Genomic DNA, 19617 nt, shown 5'->3' with positions numbered 1-19617 from the left:
CCAACCATCATCAGAGAGGCTTCCTCCAGCAGCAGATGTGAGCAGACGAGAAGAGCAGACATGAGGAGAAAGCCTAAGTTGGAGGTCTCCTTTGGGTTCTTCCCCTTGGGCCTCAGGGAATCCGTGGAAAACCCGGCAGAAAATTTGTCGGAGTCAGAGGGGATGAAGGAAACCAGGAGAAGATGACCTGCTGAATCAACTAAGCAGAGCTCACGGGGACTCACAGAGACTAAAGCAGAAAGCACAGCCTCTGCAGGGTCCTCTGCATATATGTTATAGCTGTTAGCCTCGCGGTTTCTGTGGGACTCCTAACTTGGCGCGGTGTGTCTTTGACTCTGTGCCTGCTCTTGGGACTCTTTTCCTCTTGTCAGGTTGCCTTTTCCAGCCTCAGTGTGAGGGCTTTTGCCTTGTCTTATTGCATTTTATTTTGTCTGGTTTGGTTGTTGTCTCTTGGAGGCCTGTTCTTCTCTGTTGGGAGATGGCAGAAGAGTAGATCTGGGGTAAAAGGGAGGTGGTAGGGAGCTGGGAGGAGTGGAGAGACGGTAAACTATGGTCGGGATGTAGTGTATGAGACAAGAATCTATCTTCAATTTAAAAAAGACTAAAACAATAAAGTCTTATTTTCAGTTTCATTTAAAACGCTAGTTGTCAGCTCTGTCTATGTAAATCATATTAATACAAAATATAAACTATCTTCTCTGAAATCAAAACAAACACAAGGCCATAAAATAAAACTGTTTAGAGTTTTCAAAGAAGGCAGAGAAGTCTCTTCTTGCAAACTGAGGCCCAGACACCCACTGGCCATGGGAAGGGACAGGAAACAGTGATAAGGATGAGGAGGAGGTCACAGCAGAAGCAGCAGAGGCCGGGGTTACCTCCATGTGTGAGAAGGTTTCTGTCATACCACTGAAAGCTACAGAACAGATAAGTGTATTCTCAAATCAGCGGGATACCACAGGCAAGCAAACACCCTGTACTTTACTGGGATTCAACTGCGCCTGTGTTTTCATAAACAGCTGGACACAGGTTTGCCACTGACACTCATGTTTAGGTTTGGCATGAGGCTTCCCAAACAACAAAGCAGGTGACATTCCACAAATACACGCTTCTAATAAATCATTCTGTCAAGTTAGACGGTAACATTTACATCTCTTCCTTCCAACTCCTAATTGGCTAATCAGTTGCAAGTCCAAATTACATAGTACTGAAGGCAATAAAAAACATAAGTGTGTAAACAGCATCACAATGGGCCATTGTGCTGTCAAGTTTACCCTGTTGAAACATGCTATTTCTGTTTGGGTAAAGAAAGACTTCATAATGAGACCATTTTTATGAAAGCCCTAATCAAGCAAAACCAAGGAACACAATATTTAGTTTAGGGTACGTATTATTTTAAAAAGGATTAAATCTTAGGGTGGTAAAGATTTCAAATAGAAGGCAAAACATCTGGCCAGAAAAGAAAGGTGTGTATGCATGTGGTGTGTGTGTGTGTGTGTGTGTGTGTGTGTGTGTGTGTGTAAACAGCAATGGTGGTCAATCTAGCTTCTTGATAATTTATGCCCATGTTGCACACTGTTTCATCCAGTTATTCTATCATTAAATGTTTTCCAGTCCGCCTCTTGCCCACAATGTGCAGGCAACTGGAGAGAAAGCCCAGGAGTACAGGAGACAAAGAGCATGGCAAGCTTAGCTTCACAGAGGGAGAAGCATGCTGATCTCTGCACTAGTTCTAGCTGGATTGCTTATGGGGCTTTTACAGGACTTGAATGGGTAAGGAGACCTGCTAATATCTATCGCTACACATTCAGTCAAAACCAGATGTGCCCGAAGGTGGAATTAAAAAAATATATATGTGGCTGTTGTTTCTGAATGATAACATCAAATTAACTTTTTAAATCAAAAAATTTTACCAAAATATCTCTAAGATAACTGGACATTTTTTTTAAAAATTCATGTGCTTCAGCTTATAGATAAAGATTTTTCTATAGTCTTGGGTCACTTCCCAAAAATGAACAGATCATTTTCCATTATCTAGTAGCTATCCAACTGAACTGAAATCTTTAAGAGCTATACATTATTGCTGGGGTGTTTATAATTTTATTGCAGTCTTAAAGATAAGATCGCCACTAGGAAAAATAAAGAAGCTAGTGAAAATTCAATTAGTCCGTAAGTACAGGGTTGTGCAACAAAGTCTTGGATTCTAGTGGTACTCCTTTAGATGAAGAACAACGAGGCAGAGGTGGTTTGGGGAGTGAGGTCAAGAACTGTTTCACTATAGATTTTAAAAGGCAGTTGTATGGGGGAGTAGAGGCTTAGAAGAGACAGAGGCGCCAAGGTTCACTTTGGAGGACCATCATCACCTAGAGAGCCAAGATGCAAAATGTGACATGGGGGAAGGGAATCCAGAAATGATTGCTGGCGGATTTAACACTGAGGATGAAGAAGGGGAAGAGAACACAACCAGGAGAAATAAATCAGAATGCACCACAGTGGCACCCAAAACGATAGGGAGATGACAGATTGAACCAAACATTTCTGGTGGTTTACGTTACATAAGGACTCAGCAATGTCATAGTATTAGCTGATTTAGTGGTCAGTAGTGGCCTTGATTAGAGCAGATTCCTTGGAATGGCGTTTTTTTTTTTTTTAACAGAATGGGGGAAGAGGAAGCTGAAACCAGAACTTCCAATTTTAGCTTTCAAGTTTTGCTGAAAACACACCCAGAGAAATTGGGTGGCACTCAGCAATTCAAGATAAAAACAAGTTTTATTTTGTTGTGTTTAAGATGACAGAGAACCAAGATGTCTGCTGTGTGACAGTTTCTTCCAGAGAGGACAAGGATGTTGCCGCCATAGGCTCTTAACAATACGGCTGTCTACAAGAAAATTTTGAAGATCACACTAGTCTGCATGCCAATATAGATGCAAGAAAATTTTGTGTGGAATAAAAAATAAATGTGGCCTCACGCCTAGATAAAGAGCTACAGGCAGCGAATGACAGCTGAGGAAGGGAGAACCAGGTCTCTTTGTTTGTTTGGCTGGCTGGCTGACAGGTTGGTTAGTTTATCTAAGGACAAGACACCAATCCCAAGTGGCCAACTCTAAACACATGCAAAGAAGGGCAACATTAACTAATAAATGAGGATAAACACACACGTAAATATTTACATGCATAACACATACGCATATGTATAAGGAGTTCCTGAACTCAAAAAGGAACTGGGGAGACACTGGAGAAATTAGAGAGGAGGGTGAGAATGGTGCGAACACATTGTCCTCGTGTATGGAATCCTTAAATAAATGACAAATCAAAGGTAGGTCTCTGGGGAAGAAAACAGGTTGAGAAAGGAGAGACAGATGCCCAAGATACTAGGACTGAGAGAAAAATGGGTGAAAAGCATTCTATGAGGAGAGGAAGCTGCCTAGAAGGATGCAGTGTACCACTTGAGATCTGCACTCACAGCTGTCCAGCCACACCAAGAAGAATCCTGTGAATTTTTAAAATATGGTTCTCCTGCTTGGAAAGGCAGGACTCTCAAGAAGTTGACTTTGTTCAGGACTACCGATCTTCCAAGTTAGAAAAGACTGAGCATTGAAAAGAATTGGGGCTTAAAGCTATGCTAGAGTGTACTTATAAATTAGAATGTGAGCTCTATGCCTCTGCAGAACACAGTAAGGAAACAAGAACATATAGGCCTGGGAATGGTGGAGGGAGACAGATAAGAGGGTCAGCAAAAAGCCAAGGAGGGACATCAGGTCATGAGGAACAAACATCCCCACAGAAGAAGTCTCCTTTTCCTTACAACTTACAGCTCCTAAAATGGTACCTTTCAACTTGTGTTTTGGGATTTGGAGGCACTATTTTTTTTAACTTATTTTTCCCCACCAGGCATGGTGGTACACAACTTTAATTGAAGAAGAGGTAGAAGCAGGAGGATCTCTGTGAGTCTGAGGACAGCCTGGTCCGCACTGTGAGCTGTAAGCCTCTTTGCTCATATTCTCATTCCTTCCACCCTTCAACTGGACCTTGGGAACTCAGTCCAGGGTTAAATCTTGATATTATATGAAAAATTCAATATATCCAAAAAAAAACATTTAAAATGATCATGCCTGGTTGGTCTCCACAAAAACATTAAATAATAATAAAGCAACCATGGAAGGTCCGTCCTTTTCTGAATGGAGATGGAGGAGGAGTGGATGGGGACAGAGGTGGATGGGGACAGGGTGGATGGAAAAGGGGAGGAGACAGGGAAAGAGGAGGGAGGGGAAACTGGCTGATATATAAAGTAAATGAAAAAAGTGTTATTTAAATTTTAAAAAAGAATAAAGCAATTGAATTACAGCTCACCTGACCATGTCTGTTGGCTGCACATATCTGGTAGACAACAATATTTGAATCGAAAGATACACTTTTCTTTTTTGATACAGTTTTCAAAGACATGGAAGTCATTAAGAAACCGCTTATCAACAGTTAACACATAGCATCCACCTACCACCCAGATCAGCATGACTCTCTGGTATTGGACAAAAATGAAATCTTTGGGGAACTCATGTCATGGGGTTTAAAGACCAAATCTCCTGTGTCAGCAATAGCTGACATTATTTCATTTAATCCTTACAACAATCCTGTCTGATGGGTATTAATATTACTCCCCTCTAATAAGTGAGACGAACAAATGAAACAGAGCCATTTGGTCCTACAGGAGGGAATTAATTTGTTCAGAACTGAGAGTTGATAGCGGGAAAGGCCAGGACTGAAACTCACTCTGACTCCTGAAGCTAACGGCTCATCTTTCACGCTATATAGTCCAATTGACATGTAGCATCACTAATATTAATGGGCTCATACTAAGTATATAATTGCCCCCAATAAATTGGTGGCGTAATTGCTGAAAGGTCATGTTTGTCATCATCATTTTGCATTCAGCTATAAAGGAACACTTTGTGAAACAGAGATGCTCTTTCAGAGTACACAGCAAGTTGGCCCCAGACCTCTGAAACTATCCTTGGTAGGAGATCTGAGTTCAGTACATTTTCCTGCAGTTATTGACTGAGAGATGTCACTGAGCTGCTCAGGAAGCTTCCCATCTCCGACTTTCCTCCAGGCTTAACCAGTGTGGAACACCAACAGGAGACTGGACGGAGGCTAGAACAGAGGGCCAAGCTCAGATTAGTAACTTCTCTGTAACCGGGATACAATGCCAGGACCGAAGCATTTTAAGGAAGAACACAGTTCCTGGGGGATAAAGTCCATAACGGCAGGAACAGGAAGCCAAGCAATATATGTCATCACACTAAAAGCAGAAAGAACAGGAAGTGGGGACGAGGCTATAAACCTTCAAAGTTCACTCCCAGTCCCAGCGATGTACTTCCTCCGGCAAAGCTCTGCCACCTAAAGGTCCCTTAATCTCCAGTGCCACCAGCTGGAGACCAAATATTCAAATACCCGAGCCTATGGGGGACATTTCTCTTCAAAGCACCACAGGGCCTTTGCTTTCCTCACTTAATTCCTGAAGGGGCCTACACAGTGAATAAACACACAGGTTCCTGCTGCATTGTCTAGCGGTGGTGGCCTGCTCCCGCTTTCCAACATGCAAGGGTTATGCTGTGTTATAACCTCAATGCTCCGTATACCTAGGTGAATATTTCCTTAACTACACTTATTATTACAGATTACTTACTTGTAGTGTTGCAAAAATCCTACACAGATACAGAAGTGATCTATTTGAACAAGGGATATGCCATAGCATTTTTTAAAGGACATCTACCGTGAGTGTGTGTATATGTGTGTGTGTGTGTATGAGCACGCATGCGTGTGTGTGTGGGGGGGTGCCTGCTCACATATAAACCAGGTGGAGGCCAGAGGTCAACTTTGAATGTCATTCTTCATTAGCCATCTACCTAGTTTTTGAGATTAGTTCTCTCATTGGCCTGGGGGGCTCACTGATTAATTTAGATTGGCTAGCCAGGGAGCCGAGAGCTATGGGTGTATGTCTGGCTCTCCTGCGCTGAGATAACAGACATCCGCCATCATGATATCTGCCGTCATGACATCCGCCATCATGACTGTCTATTTTCAGCAAGGCCTGGAGGATGAAACTCAGGTCCTCATGCTTGTGCATCGAGTACTTTACCGACCAAGCTGACTCCACTCCTTGTGTGCTTTTTAAGAAGAGGGATGATATGTAAGGATATTACAGACAGGGAAAGAAACTTTCATCAGACTCCTAATGCTGAAGAGCTGGCTTTGCAAATGGGACCTCATAAATCACTCCAGCCCGTGCTAAGTGCGACGGTAATGGAAGATGAACAGACTGTACAAGCAGACACATGGTGGCCATGCACAGAAAGCCATTCTAACCTCTTCGACCATGTTGCTTCTCTACTAATTAGGATGAGGACATGAAGATTTATGTTTGGCTTGAGCATTTATGAGCCCAAACCGAACATAGCTAACTGCTGGGTTTTATAAGCGCGGAGTTAAAGACAGCTAGTCACTTATGTTTATGAGATCCGTGGTGAAAGGTTTGCAACGCCTGGACAGGAATCTGCGAGGCTAAAGCGCCTCAAGTGATTGCTGGCATTCGTTAGCGTAGACATTCTGCTCTAGAAGGGCTAATGGGAGTGTAGACAAACCTTTGCTCTGGTATTGGAAGGGCTGCAAAGTCATCTAAAGTTAAGGCATGCTCTTAATGATGCAGTATTGCTATTCTGTGTCTTAGAATTTATCCCAAGAAAACAATCACAGCTGTGCGTAAGATTTATCTACTCATACATTTGCTAGGAAAATCAATAGACACGCCCACATGAGAGAATATGCACTTACTTAAATCTATAATGGCTCAGGGAAATGTTTACAAAGTATTGCTTGGGAGCCCGGTATTAAAACCATATGCAGGCTACTTCTGGGGCTAGTCCAAATACTAGCTGCTATCACCTGTCATTCCAAGGGATCACTAAACACTGAACAGAACATGAAAATCAGCCATCAGAGAAGTTTGGAAACTACATGATGGCAGGGAGATTGGATGTTAACGTGGATACGAATAAGGAGCAGAGGATGAGCTCCAAGGCCTCACAAGTCTCCTCTGTTCCCCAGGTGTGAACTGCAGGTAGGCTGACTCCAGGAACTCAATCTACAAGACTTCTGTGTTCTAGAAATAGGGTGTCCACCTCTCTGCCCCTCTCCCTACTTTAGCAAAGTACCCATGCCTCTAGCCCCTCGCCACCCCAATAAAAAGTTTCCTCTGTAATAATACAGTGGAAAAAAGAATTTGTCCCAAGAAAATAGGCACCCACTAGGTTATGAAAGAGGGCGTATTTTAACTCTTTTCTTTTTCAGAGTGAAGGCACAGGCTTGTTGTGTGAACTGCACGACAGCAGGGGAGAGTAAAAGTCGAGAAGAGGCCATCCTTCAAGACAGGGAAGCAGGACACAGAGCACATGATAGACACGACTGGAAGGAAAAACTGAAGAATGTCAGCACAGCGCACATAAGAACCGACATCAGCCCCAGGCACAAATGGAAAAGACCCAAAGACACAGAGTGATGGCTTCAAAACAGAAAACGCCTCCGAAGTCAGTGTTCAACTCCCAGCTAACCTGAGTGGTACGAGATCCTGTCAAACTCCAAAAGCAAAGAGCACATTGCAAACTCTAAGGACACCAAAACCTCCATGAGACAGAATATAAAACTGCAACCTAAACAGGATGATACCAGCTACAAGAAACCAATGAATTAACATTTCCATACAACTTTGAAATGGCCCAGAATCTCACACAACTCATTTTTTTTGCAAGACGGGGGTATTAAACTAAAAAACTTGATGCACACAAATCTAAGAAATATAAGACATACACAAACATACATATATTTTTAAATCAACAGAAGCCAAATCAAAGTTGGTTCAGACATTGGAGTAACAAGGGAAGGAGCTTAAGGCAATTCTCTGGAACGATTCTTTAGGTAAACGTGAACACTGTTGAAATGGCTGACAAGTAGGAATGTCTTTCCAGGCAACAGCAAGTGTAAAAAGGAACCAGATGGCCATTTCAGATCTAAAACATACATTATCTATTCCAAATGAGTTTACTGTCAATTTGACCCATGCTTGAGTTGTCTGGAAAGGGGGGCTGCAATGAGTCTATGCCCCCATCCAGATCGCCTGTGGGCAAGTCTATAGTTCATTTCCTTGATTAATGATTGATGTAGTGTCTTAGGGTTTCTATTGCTGCAATGAAACACTAACCAAAAATCAAGGTGGGGAAGAAAGGGTTTCTTTGGCTTACACTTCTGGATCATAGTCCATCACTGGAGGAAGTCAGAACAGGAACTCAAGCAGCAGGAACTGGAACCTGGAGACAGGAACTGATGCAGAGGCTACAGATGGGTGCTGCTTACTGAGTTGCTTTCCCTGGCTTGCTCAGGCTCCATTCTTACAGCATCAGGACCACCAGCCCAGGGATAGCATCACCCACCATGGCGAATGAGAAAATGTCTTACAGCTGGATCTCATGGAGGCATTTCTTCAACTGAGGCTCCTTCCTCTCTGATGACTCTAGCTTGTGTCAAGTTGACACAAAACCATCCAGTACATGTTGACTGGTCCATCTCACTGTGGCCAGTACCAACCCTCCTGGGTCTTGGATGGTAAAAGGTAATAGGCTTAAAGGTATAGGCAAACCATGAGGACCAAGCCAGTGTTCCTCCGTGTCCTCTGCTTCAGTCCATGCCTCCAGGCTCCTACCTAAGTCCTTTTCCAGACTTTTCTTATTGCCAGAGTATAACTTGAAAGTTGTAAGATAAAATAAACCCTTTCCTACCCAAGTTGTTTTTGATCAAGGTATTTTATCACAATAGAAACCCTAAATAAGACAATATTCATATATTTTTACAAAAACTAAATGGATGTGCTCTGGAGAAGAAAATGAGTGATAGAAGACTTGGTAACCAGAATTATGAACCAAATTATACAACCAAAAAAAGACAAAACTGGAAAAAAAAGTGGTAATTCATTAAACTGTAACATATTAATCAAAAGGTCAGAGTCCCAAAGAAATTTTACCCAGCACTCGGGAGGCAAAGGCAAGTAGATCTCTGTCAGTTTGAGGCCAGCCTGGTCTACACAGTGAGTTATCAGACTGCCAGAGCAACATAGTGAGACCCTTGTCTCAGGGAAAAGTAGAAGGAGCGGGAGAGGTGGAGAGAGGGGGAGAAGATTTCACAAATTGAGTAAAAAGAATAAAATTAACAAATGAACAAAAACCTAGAATTACAATCGCCACACCGTCCAGAAATGAGCTTTTTGCACATTTATGGGAAAGAAATGAAAGCTCATGATCACAAATGGAAACCTGATCATTAATATTCATACACCTTTATTTATAATAGTCCAGAGTAGAAACAGTCCTGAGCTTGGTTATATCCATTAGCATGAAATATTAACAATGAATATGAGCTTCTATAGAAATATTCTGAATCAAATAAGGCAATTCCAAACAGTCAGAAACATATGGTTCTAGTTAAATAACATTCTTAAAATGATTTTTTTTAAATTATGGCTATGGAGGGCAAATTTAAGATTGCCAGTGATCAGGGGTACAGTGGAAGACAAAGGCTACATTGAGGGATCTGTGTAAGGATGGGCAAGGTCCATACTGTAGGATGGACCTTTTTCACACCTTGAATGCTTCAGCACCAGTCTCTCCGGTACAGGATGGCATCACTGGGGAGAGCTGGGTATAGCCTACTGTAAGGATTCGGCTGTCTTATAATCATCAATAAAGGAATTGGGTATAGACTACGAAGGAAAATTTAGGTTCATAAAAAACTGGGACGCAAGTGTTAACCTCAGGATTTCCCCCTTGTTACTGCAAACTTGCAGGGCTCGAAAGCAATTCCATGTGTTCAAAAAAAAAAAAAATAGACAAACTGGCCTGAGAGAGAGGACAGAGGGCAAAGGCTCTTGAAACCTAAGCATGCAAGCTTGGTGTACTAAGGCTCGTCCCTGGAAGCCACATAAAGACAGAATCAGAGAACACCACAAGTCATCCACTAGCCGATACATATGTGTCATGGAACATGCACACACTTACAGAAACACACACACAAAGCTAATAAAACTAGGGTAAATAAAATTGGCAAACTGTGGTACATCTAACAACATGGAACACACTAACAGTGCAAGGCAGCGTTCATGAATTTGCAATCCACTGCGGGAAATACATTTGAAAAAGAATGGAACCAAAACCTTACAGCAACCCCCTTTATTTTTTTTTAAAGATTTATTTATTTATGATGTATACAACATTCCGTCCATGTATGCTTGTGTGCCAGAAGAGGGCACCTGATCTCATTATAGATGGCTGTGAGCCACCATGTGGTTGCTGGGAATTGGACTCAGGACCTCTGGAAGAGCAGTCAGTGCTTTTAACCACTGAGCCATCTCTCCAGCCCCCCAACCCCTTTATTTTGTTTCTAGGAAAAGGTAATAAACGACACAGGAAAAGAGCATAAGGAGCGCGGTAAGGCAAATCTGGGGCTGCAGCAAATCAGGGGCGTGTTGGGCTCTGAAGGAGTAAAAAATACGAAGCTATGTTTTACATAGTCATGATAATAATTACCAAATCCTATGAATCTGTCAAAACATAGAAAAATTACACAAAAGTATATTTAATGTATGAAGATTAAGAATAAATTTATCAAAAACATGTGCAGATACTGATCTTCTGTTTATAATAATATACATATGCCTGACAGAGTAAATATTAAAATACTAACATTGGTACCTGAGTAACATTTGTAATCTAAAAATAACATAACATGACTAATATTTTTTATCTGGCACACATGTGCATATGTGCATACATGCATACACATATCTGCAGTTTAACATTTTGTGTATTTTTGTGAGTAATATTCAAAAACATCTAGAAACACTAAAATGTAAAGAAATTAGGGAGAATTAAGATGGAAACACTTTCCTCCCTACAGCTTCCTGTATTTTCCAAATATTTCCCCTTTTAATACTTCTTAAATTAAAAAAATAATAATTTTTGTTCACTGATGTACAAATTTTCTATAATGACTACGCACTGCTTTTTGAAGTTAACAGGTCTCATGATATAAAAGCCTCACAAACATAACTACATGTCATTAGAAGAAGTCTGGCATGTCTCCATCCACCCCCACATCCCCCAGAACAAGTTCTACCCCACAGTGGCGCTTGTCAAAGGGTGTGTCTCTTCCCAACAGAGCCTTGTTGCTGCACGGGGACTCAGTGCACTGCAGGAGAGAAATGAGCCCTCTAACAGCCTCCCACAGGCTGCTCAGAGAAAGCCCTGCTAGCACAGAACCCCAGGCAGCCAGATTTTTCCAGGCTTGGTTGGCTCACAAGACCATCTGATTCAATGTGGAAAATTGTATTATTGTTCGCTCTTCCACAACACAGACAAAGAGACGAAAACCGTCAAGAGCAGCCACCAATTTTGCTGTTATACCAGGCATGGGGGAAGGGGAAGGGTGGGGACAGGGTGACCTCAACCTTTGCTCACGTGACTCTCTACAATCTCAAGGCCATTCTCAGCTAATAGACGGACTAGGTGAATAGATCAGCCACCATTTGCCCTCCCTGACCAAACAAGGCTTCTGTTCTGTGCCTAATCCAAAAGGAGTCTGCAAATGAGAAGGGGCGGGGAGAAGAGACTAAATGCAAAGAATTGTTCTCCTAATTTTTCTCCTAGATTAGAAAAAAAAAAAAGACTATTGGATCATTCAAGTATTCACTCATGTTTGACTGTCCTGCAGAAAAACAGGCAGTCACATGCTCCGTTTAATATCTAAAAGAATAAAAACTAAAAAAAAAATCTATTAACTTTGTTCACCAAGTAGTAATGAACCAGTGGCCTTCACATGGCATCTGTGACTTTGATTGGCAAAATGGCGCACTGTAGTTACATAACAACATACAGAATGGCGAGATATTTTATTTGCTATTCACATTAAACCATGAACTGCCGTCAAGGAGACACTTGATAAGTATGTAAATGAACATAAGACTAACTCAAATGCAAAGTGCGGTTACTTGGGCATTTTAGTATGCTGGCCTTAACATTTTCATAAATGTCAAAAATTTTCATGTCTAAAGTAAAATATGTATACTCAGGAAAATCTATTTGATTATCTCCTGCTTTTTGAAATGCCCAAGACCTTCCATATCAGAGCCTTTCTTATTTTGTTCCTTCCATGGTTTTCTCAAATTCTTTTTGCAATACATAATAGATTGGATAATGATAACAACAACGTGAAGCAATTCTTGATCATTCACTCAGATAAAATATAAGACCTTGTCTTGATCTTTCATAATACAAAACATCAACTTTAAGAATATTTAGTTAGTTGGGTGTGGGAGCACATGCCTTTCATCCCAGCACTGCGAAGGCAGAGGCAGGGAGATTTCTTTGAGTTTCAGGCCAGCCAGGGGTACACAGTGAGACTTTGTCTCAAAAACAAAGCTAGTGCCGGCGGTGGTGGTGCGTGCTTTTAATCCCAGCACTAGGGACGCAGAGGCAGGCAGATCTCTGTGAGTTTGAGTCCAGCCTGGTCTACAAGAGCTAGTTCCAGGATAGGAACCAAAAAGCTACGGAGAAACCCTGTCTCGAAAATCCAAACAAACAAACAAACAAACAAAAAAAAACCCCAAAGCTAGCAAACAAAAGAATGTTGAATTATGGTAGTTAAAAGGGATTAGCTGTTATATTACTAGTGTCCTAAATATGAGGTTATGAGTAACAACTTCCAAGGGTCAGTGCCTGGAAGAAACGTCCCACTGGTAGGTTGCTAAGCTCCCACTATTTCAACTCCAGGGACAATAAGACATCTTGGCTCCCCCAAAGATTATCCCAGTATGTTTTTCAACTGGACTAACTGGTCCACCACTGATGTAATAGTACCTGTTTTTCTCTTCTATTCTCAAGCTGTAATCTTTTGCATGTTTTCACTATGTTCAAGGCACCTTAAGCATATTTTGAAAGTATGTATAATTAGTATATGCAGGCATTCTACATTAAATGACAAAACAGTGCAGCCTGGAACATCATTTATCAAATTAGAATATGGGCAGGCATCACCGGATGATCTTATAAAGATGTAAAGTCTGGTCGAGAAGGTGTTGAAGTTTGGATGTGGATTGTTGCCCATAGGCTCACAGGTTTGAGTGCCTGGTCCCTGCCAATTCATCATGTTTGGAAGGCTATAGAAACTTCAGGAGTTGGAAACTCTTTCATGAGTGTGGATGAGCCTTAAAGTTATGCTGTCCAGCTCCATTCTGTGCTTCCCGACATCAGAATGTCCTGTGGGAGCACATTCTGCTTCTTCAGCCAATAGTCTTTAAGAGACCATGCCCAAGCCATGAGACCCACTATGCACATGTACTTGCCAACATGCCTTTCCCTTCATGACGGACTCTACCCTCTCTCACACACGGAAATCCAAGTCAAACTGCTAGTTCCTTCAATTCCTTCTTTGGAGGGATTTTGTCATAGCCAAGGAACAAGGATTCAAACAAAAGTGAGTTACAGAGTGGCACCTGGAGAAGGCTGGCCATGCGGATCTCCGTTCACACTGTGGGAATGGGGGATGACAGAACACGTTCTGCCAATGTGTGAATGAAAAGTCAGTATGAAATCAATGAGGAAAACACTGCCCCGAGAAACGATCACTAAGTACCAAAGCCAGAAGTGCCTGAGAACACCAGGCCCCATTTGGTTTTTAGGAACTTGAATTCAACATCATTGTTAAGTTTTAGAAACACACATCCAGATCATGTTTTCAAGGAAGCAGATTCTGACTCCATTATTAGACATTGTACTGTACACACCGAAACCGCATTTGGGTGGGTCAAAGCACTTTAAAATTGGCTTTGATGTTTTGGAAGAAGGGAGGAGAAGAAAAGAATACTCCTAAACTATTCGGAAAGAGATCATCCCCGCTTGTTCAGAAACTTACTTACAACCCATTGCTCCAAGCACTACCAGGAGGGCTCATACAACACGGTTTAATTTAATGTATGCGGCTTCTATTCTAATCCTTTGTTTTAATTATCTTTGGGGGAAATTACTATGCAAGGTGAAGAAGAACTTGCAGCAAGTGAATACAGGCATGAATCCAAATCATGCAAAGAAAATTCCTCAGTAAATACACTAAGAGAATATCCAAATAGTTTGTTTAATTTTTTTCCAGCACATTTACAATTAAGAGTAGCCCTTCTGGCTCAGTTGTTCAGCAATAGCTTCGGAGATAGTTTATAGCAAAGAAAGGTCTACTCTTCTCCTTGTTGTTTGGTCTTTGAACCATTTCCCACTGCACAGTGTCACACAGACGCATGCTCCATGTGATGAAGGACCTAAGATCCTATGTTTGCATACAATCCAAAATGAAACAATTGTCTAATGGACATAAAGGACATAATGCATAAAGGACCAGCTAAATCGCTGCATTCAGCTATGAGGATGCTTTCTCTACCAGAGGCTCTACAGCCAAGAATATTCTTTTTCTATTGCTGCTAGGACAAGCTACCAAAACGGCAGTGGCATAACCTGCGCGAGCTTAGCATTTTATAGCTCCAGAGGTCAGAAGTTCAAAATAGGTTTCCTTGAGGTAAAACTCAGATATCAACTGACGTGTACACCCTGCAGAAATGCTAGGGGAAAATCCAGTTCCTTGCCCCTTTCTGGCCTGAAGGTCCCTTCTACCATCTTCACAACTGATAATATTACCGCTCTGCCCTTCACTTATTGGTAACATCTTCCTCTTCCTCGTCTTGAATCTTCACCTGTTTGGTTATTTTGCTTTTAAGGATGTTCATGACTACATAGGACCGAGTTAATTATTCTGCATATCCCAGAAAAAAAAATTAAGCTCAGTTGTTAAGCGGTGCAAATTCCACCTGAGGTCTTAATTCCCCTCTTGTACAGTAATTTAACCTAGTCATGGATGCTGAGCTTTAAGAACTGGAAATCTTTGGGTCCCATGATTCTCCCTAACACATCAAGGTGGTCTTTTTCCACTTGCTAACCTGAATTCTCCAATAACACTCTCGTTCCCTTACAGTCTTTCCACACTAAGAAAAGCATCTCTTGGGCAATAATGACCTAAGCATACTGATAGCAATAAGCTATGCTTCAGCGTTTGACCACAGGCTCTAGATCTACTAGAATGACTCTCCTACGCAAAGGAAGATTTGAATTAGGCCAGCATGGCCACCCCCACATAGCCATCTGCACCTGGATACTAGAGTCCATGTTTCCCGTCTCCTGATGGAGGAAGTTGACTTGGTAGAACGAGAACCCAACTGTGGCTGTCAGGGTGAGTGCCCTTACCTGCCATCCAACCCAAGCTGGCCAGAACGGGGCCTTGTCATGAAAATTGTGAAAAGCGACTGCCCTCTTTGAAAATGGACTAGAATCATTAAAATTGCCCAAGATGTTAGTAAGTAAAGTTTATTCACTGGCATGTAAAAACACAGAGACACACATGTACACACATGCAAACACACACGTGTAAAATTAAGTGGTGACTCTCTTTTAACCCATCACAAGGGTCAGACAGGCTGGCTATCTGAACAGCTGTACCCCAAGGACACTGACCCTCTACTAGAAGAGTCACAGTCTGCATGCTTTTTGGACTTTATTTCAGATGGGGTTTCTCTTAGGAACTATTTTTTAAGTGTAATTATTCTACTACACTCAGTAGCCACAGAAGGTGACAAGTTTGAGTGACTGGATTAAGGCTCGAGATAAACAGGGACTAAAACATGAATATAAAATGAAGTTTTAAACCTGAGTTTAATACCGGACTACAAAAAAAAAACCCTATATAGTTAAGTGCTATTAAAAAGAAATGAGTCCAACCATTGAATACAAAAATAGAAAGGGCATGACAGCCTATCAAACTGACTCTACTGCTGTCTCAAGTAACATGAAGGTTAGCAGAGAGAAATTGTTTCCTAACTCATAATAAGCAAGGCCAATGTGTGAAGCAGAAATCCTGTCTTGGGTTGACCAGCACCCCCAACTTCTACCCTGATCACCCCAAGATCTGTGTCTCCATTCACCACACACAAGAGCCATGAAAGGCAAAAGCACAGTAGAAAAGGGTTCATGAGAGCTGTAGTTCAATCTTTGGCGATAATCAAATGGGCCATCTCAAGGGAAGAGCTGACTCAGGAGTGAGAGAAGGCCTTAACTCTAAAGGACTCTGAAAATCTATGCACAGATTTTTTTCTAATAGCACGTGAGCATCACTGATGTAAACATGAAACATCTGTCAGAAGAGACATGATGCCTCGTGCATGCTCTAAAGATTCTCTGCACATAACTGCTGGGGCCTGACTCTGACGATGTGAGTCTCTGCTGTCCTACACATCTGGTAAAGCCAATCTCCACTGACTAGCCAATCAGCTCCTTCAGGAAGGTAATCCTGTTGATAACTATCTACCTAAAAGACACAAGAAACTGGGAGCGAAGGCCCACCATGTGCTCCCCAGGTGGACAGACATAGGAAGAAAGGAACACTGGTAGGGAATTCATACATTCAGAGCAAAGTCAATTCCAAGAAGGAGTTGAAATCTCAATTCAGATAGCACTGGACAGTCTTGTGCCTCGAGACAGCTGGGGAAAAGGCAGTATATCTTATGTAGTGCACATGAAGGTCTTTTGACAGCATCTATCTGTGTTTCTAACGGCATTCCACACCTCTGGAAAGATCTTCAAATAGGTTCAAATTTGTCAAGATGGAGAGTCAACAAGATCTGTGACAACCTTCTGGATGTGACAACTGTATAATATCAGATAGTCCTAGCAGTCCAGGAATTGGTTGTATTTTTTTTCTCTGTGGTTTTTAAATGGCTTTTGTTTCCCTACACTGCCCATGTCTGGAGATCTTTTAGCTTTGTCTTGGTGACTTTTCACTAAGAAGTTTCAGGTCTCCCTCACGTCATGACTGGGCATTGTGTCCACCCTCTGATTATCTGCAAGAGTACTTTGGGTACCCAAGTAGGAGAACTTTAAACTAGTAATTATAGTCTCCTGAATCTGTTTACAAATATCACATGCTGACAGATGATTATGCAAACTACAAACTTTCACTGTGGAAGACTGGAAGTTCCAAGTATGTCAGGTCGAGCCCGCCATGAACTGGTCTCTTGGTGTTTTCTAGTGGAAAGGTCAGAAACACACTGTTGACAATGGGCAGAAAAGGCATGTGCAAAGGTTTTATTTTGTGCTTTCTCTCCCTCCGATGGAGGGGTTCCGGTGCTTTTAAGCCATGTTCCAAGAAAGCAGGCAATACTCAGACTCCCACGCGAGTGTTGCAAGTTTACCTTGGCAGGTGGCTTTGGAAAGCACTTCCGAGGAGAATAAACCTGAGGACACTCAGGATCAAGGCTGACAGATGCTTTTGGTGGCGTTATCCTCTTCCCATGTCACTTCTTAGAAGCAGACCTGTGCCCATTTGGCTATGCCCCATCTTTTTATCTCCCCTACCTACCAGGTAAAAGGTGAGAGGGGCATCCAGGCCTTCATGGGAGCCCAGCCAGCATGACTGTTGGTGGCGCACACACGCTGGTGCCTGTGTGAGTCACACACACACACACACACACACACACACGCGCGCGCGCGCACACACACACACACACACACACACACACACACACACGCACGCACACACCCCGGGGAGGGGACAGGGGCGGTGCAGCTGGACGAGGGAGAAACAGGATAGCCTATGGCCTTACCAGATCAATGAAGGTCAGGAACTTCCAGCTCCCCCCATAGGTCTGATGGGAGGGCATTTCGATGGCTTTGTAGTTGCACAGGATGGAGCAATAGGACAGCAGGATGGCCACCCGCAGCACCTGGCAGGGGACAAGCGCCATGTTCGCGCGGCCTGGCCGGGAGGGACTGCTTGCAGGACGGGCGGGTTCTTTCGCGGTGCCCGGCGGCGGCGCCGTGGGAACCGGGGCGCGGTGCGGCGAGGGGCGGAGCGCAGGAGGCGGGGCGTGTCCCCTGGGACGGACGCGGCTGCGATCGCACCGGCGACCTGCGCGGGCGGGGCGGGAGTGAGGCCGACGCGGGCCGGCGGCCTGGTGTCATCTCTGGCGTCATCTACGTCATTCTGCAGCTGCGTTCGCAGCCCGGGCCGGGCGCCCCCTAGGCGGTCCTCGAGGTCTACCGCCGGCCTGCGTGCGGGAGCGCGGTCCAGGGGGAGGAGGGCCAGCATCCCCCGGCTGCTGGCTCGGGAGATAGACGCTCGCTGCCACCGCACCCACTGGGGTCAGCCGTCCTCCAGTGACACCTATTTGGATTCAGCTGAAGGTTTAAAGTTGATCAGCATTACGACTGTGAAGGCCCTTATAAATTAATTCCACGAGGCTTTGTTAATTTATCAATACGTAACAGAAGATTAAACATGAGCTTTGAACAAGTTCTTTTAAAACTTTTTACTATGCACGCACGCTTTCTCGTGTGTGTGTGTGTGTGTGTGTGTGTATGTTTGGTGTGTGTGTGCCTTAGGAAAAGTGTGGAGGCCAGAGTAAACAGCTGGTGTGAGAATTCTCTCATTCCACAACGTGGATCCCCGCTATCAAACTCAGATCATGGGGCTTGACAGCACGCGCCTTTGCCAGCTGAGCCATTTCAGTGACCAGAAGAAGTTTTATAAATAGAAATCTATGATGATTGCCCTTACTGCTATGAGACTGCATTCCATTTTAAAAGCCAAACCACCCGGTGGATGTAAATCTCACCCACGCATGTGTGATTTAAGACAAATCCTTCAGAGTTAAAATTCCTTTTGCTCTCCGAAATTTCCCCACTTATACTACAGTATCAGCTATCAATGGAAGGAAAGTAAATCTAAAGCTGATTCCCTCAGGCTTCCAGTAAATGTTGTCACAGGGAAGTTGCAACAGTCTGTGGGCAGCGTAGTTATTTTATTTTATTTCATTTTCTTAAATCATGATCATGTTTCAGCCAACCAGATAAAGGGTCCGGTTATGAGAAGGCCACATAGGTATTTCCTGTGGATCTATTCACAACAGGTGTCCCCTTCAAATAGTCTCTGAGTCAGAGTATGAGGAGGCGGGGAAAGCATAGTCTCAGAGGTAGAGAAGCCAGCAAGTCCAGCATGCACTCCTGAAGGTTTCCAACCAACAAGGGAATAAAGCCCTGAGATCTTTTCAAATGGCATAATTATGCTGAAAGAAACTGCAGCCACAAGCATAAAAAAAATCCTTCATTCACAACCTAGAAACTCATTCTCATACTAAAGTCGGGGCTATTTGTGTGTGTCCCTGCTGAATGTTCATGATTGCAAGGAAAAAATTGAATTTATTGAAAATCCCTCAGTCCTACAAAGACCTTAAAGAAGTTTCTAGAAAGTGAAGTGCCATTTTAAAGTTGGATACACCTCTCCTACTTGGATTTTAGAATCTTGTTAATAAGATTTCTCTTCCTTCATAATTATAAATAAAGTGGTATTTTTATTTTAAAAATTTACTGTGGATATAAATATGATGACATCATGTGTTCTGTTGCTCTGTTTTCAGAGGGGTGTTTTGAACTT

The 19617-nt window shown here is 42.8% G+C and overlaps 1 protein-coding gene across 2 annotated transcripts in view; it reads right to left on the bottom strand.

Annotated features, from left to right (window-relative positions):
* Aig1 (androgen induced 1) overlaps positions 1-18128 on the bottom strand; it is a 227443-nt gene extending 209315 nt beyond the window's left edge. Inside the window, exon 1 of one of the 2 annotated variants that reach the window (XM_041680412.1) lies at positions 17789-18128. In XM_041680412.1, the coding sequence (XP_041536346.1) occupies positions 17789-17929 (141 nt within the window). In that variant the 5' untranslated portion in view covers positions 17930-18128. The remainder of the gene's footprint in view (positions 1-17788) is intronic. The other variant, XM_041680413.1, reaches the window with a different exon arrangement.
* Between the last annotated feature and the right edge of the window lie 1489 nt (positions 18129-19617).

Source organism: Microtus oregoni, unplaced genomic scaffold, assembly GCF_018167655.1.
Source record: "Microtus oregoni isolate MIOR12 unplaced genomic scaffold, Mior012 000033F_ref0000390, whole genome shotgun sequence".
Taxonomy (NCBI): domain Eukaryota; kingdom Metazoa; phylum Chordata; class Mammalia; order Rodentia; family Cricetidae; genus Microtus; species Microtus oregoni.
The sequence above is the reverse complement of the archived record's forward strand: the minus strand, read 5'-3'. Positions and strand labels throughout refer to the sequence as shown.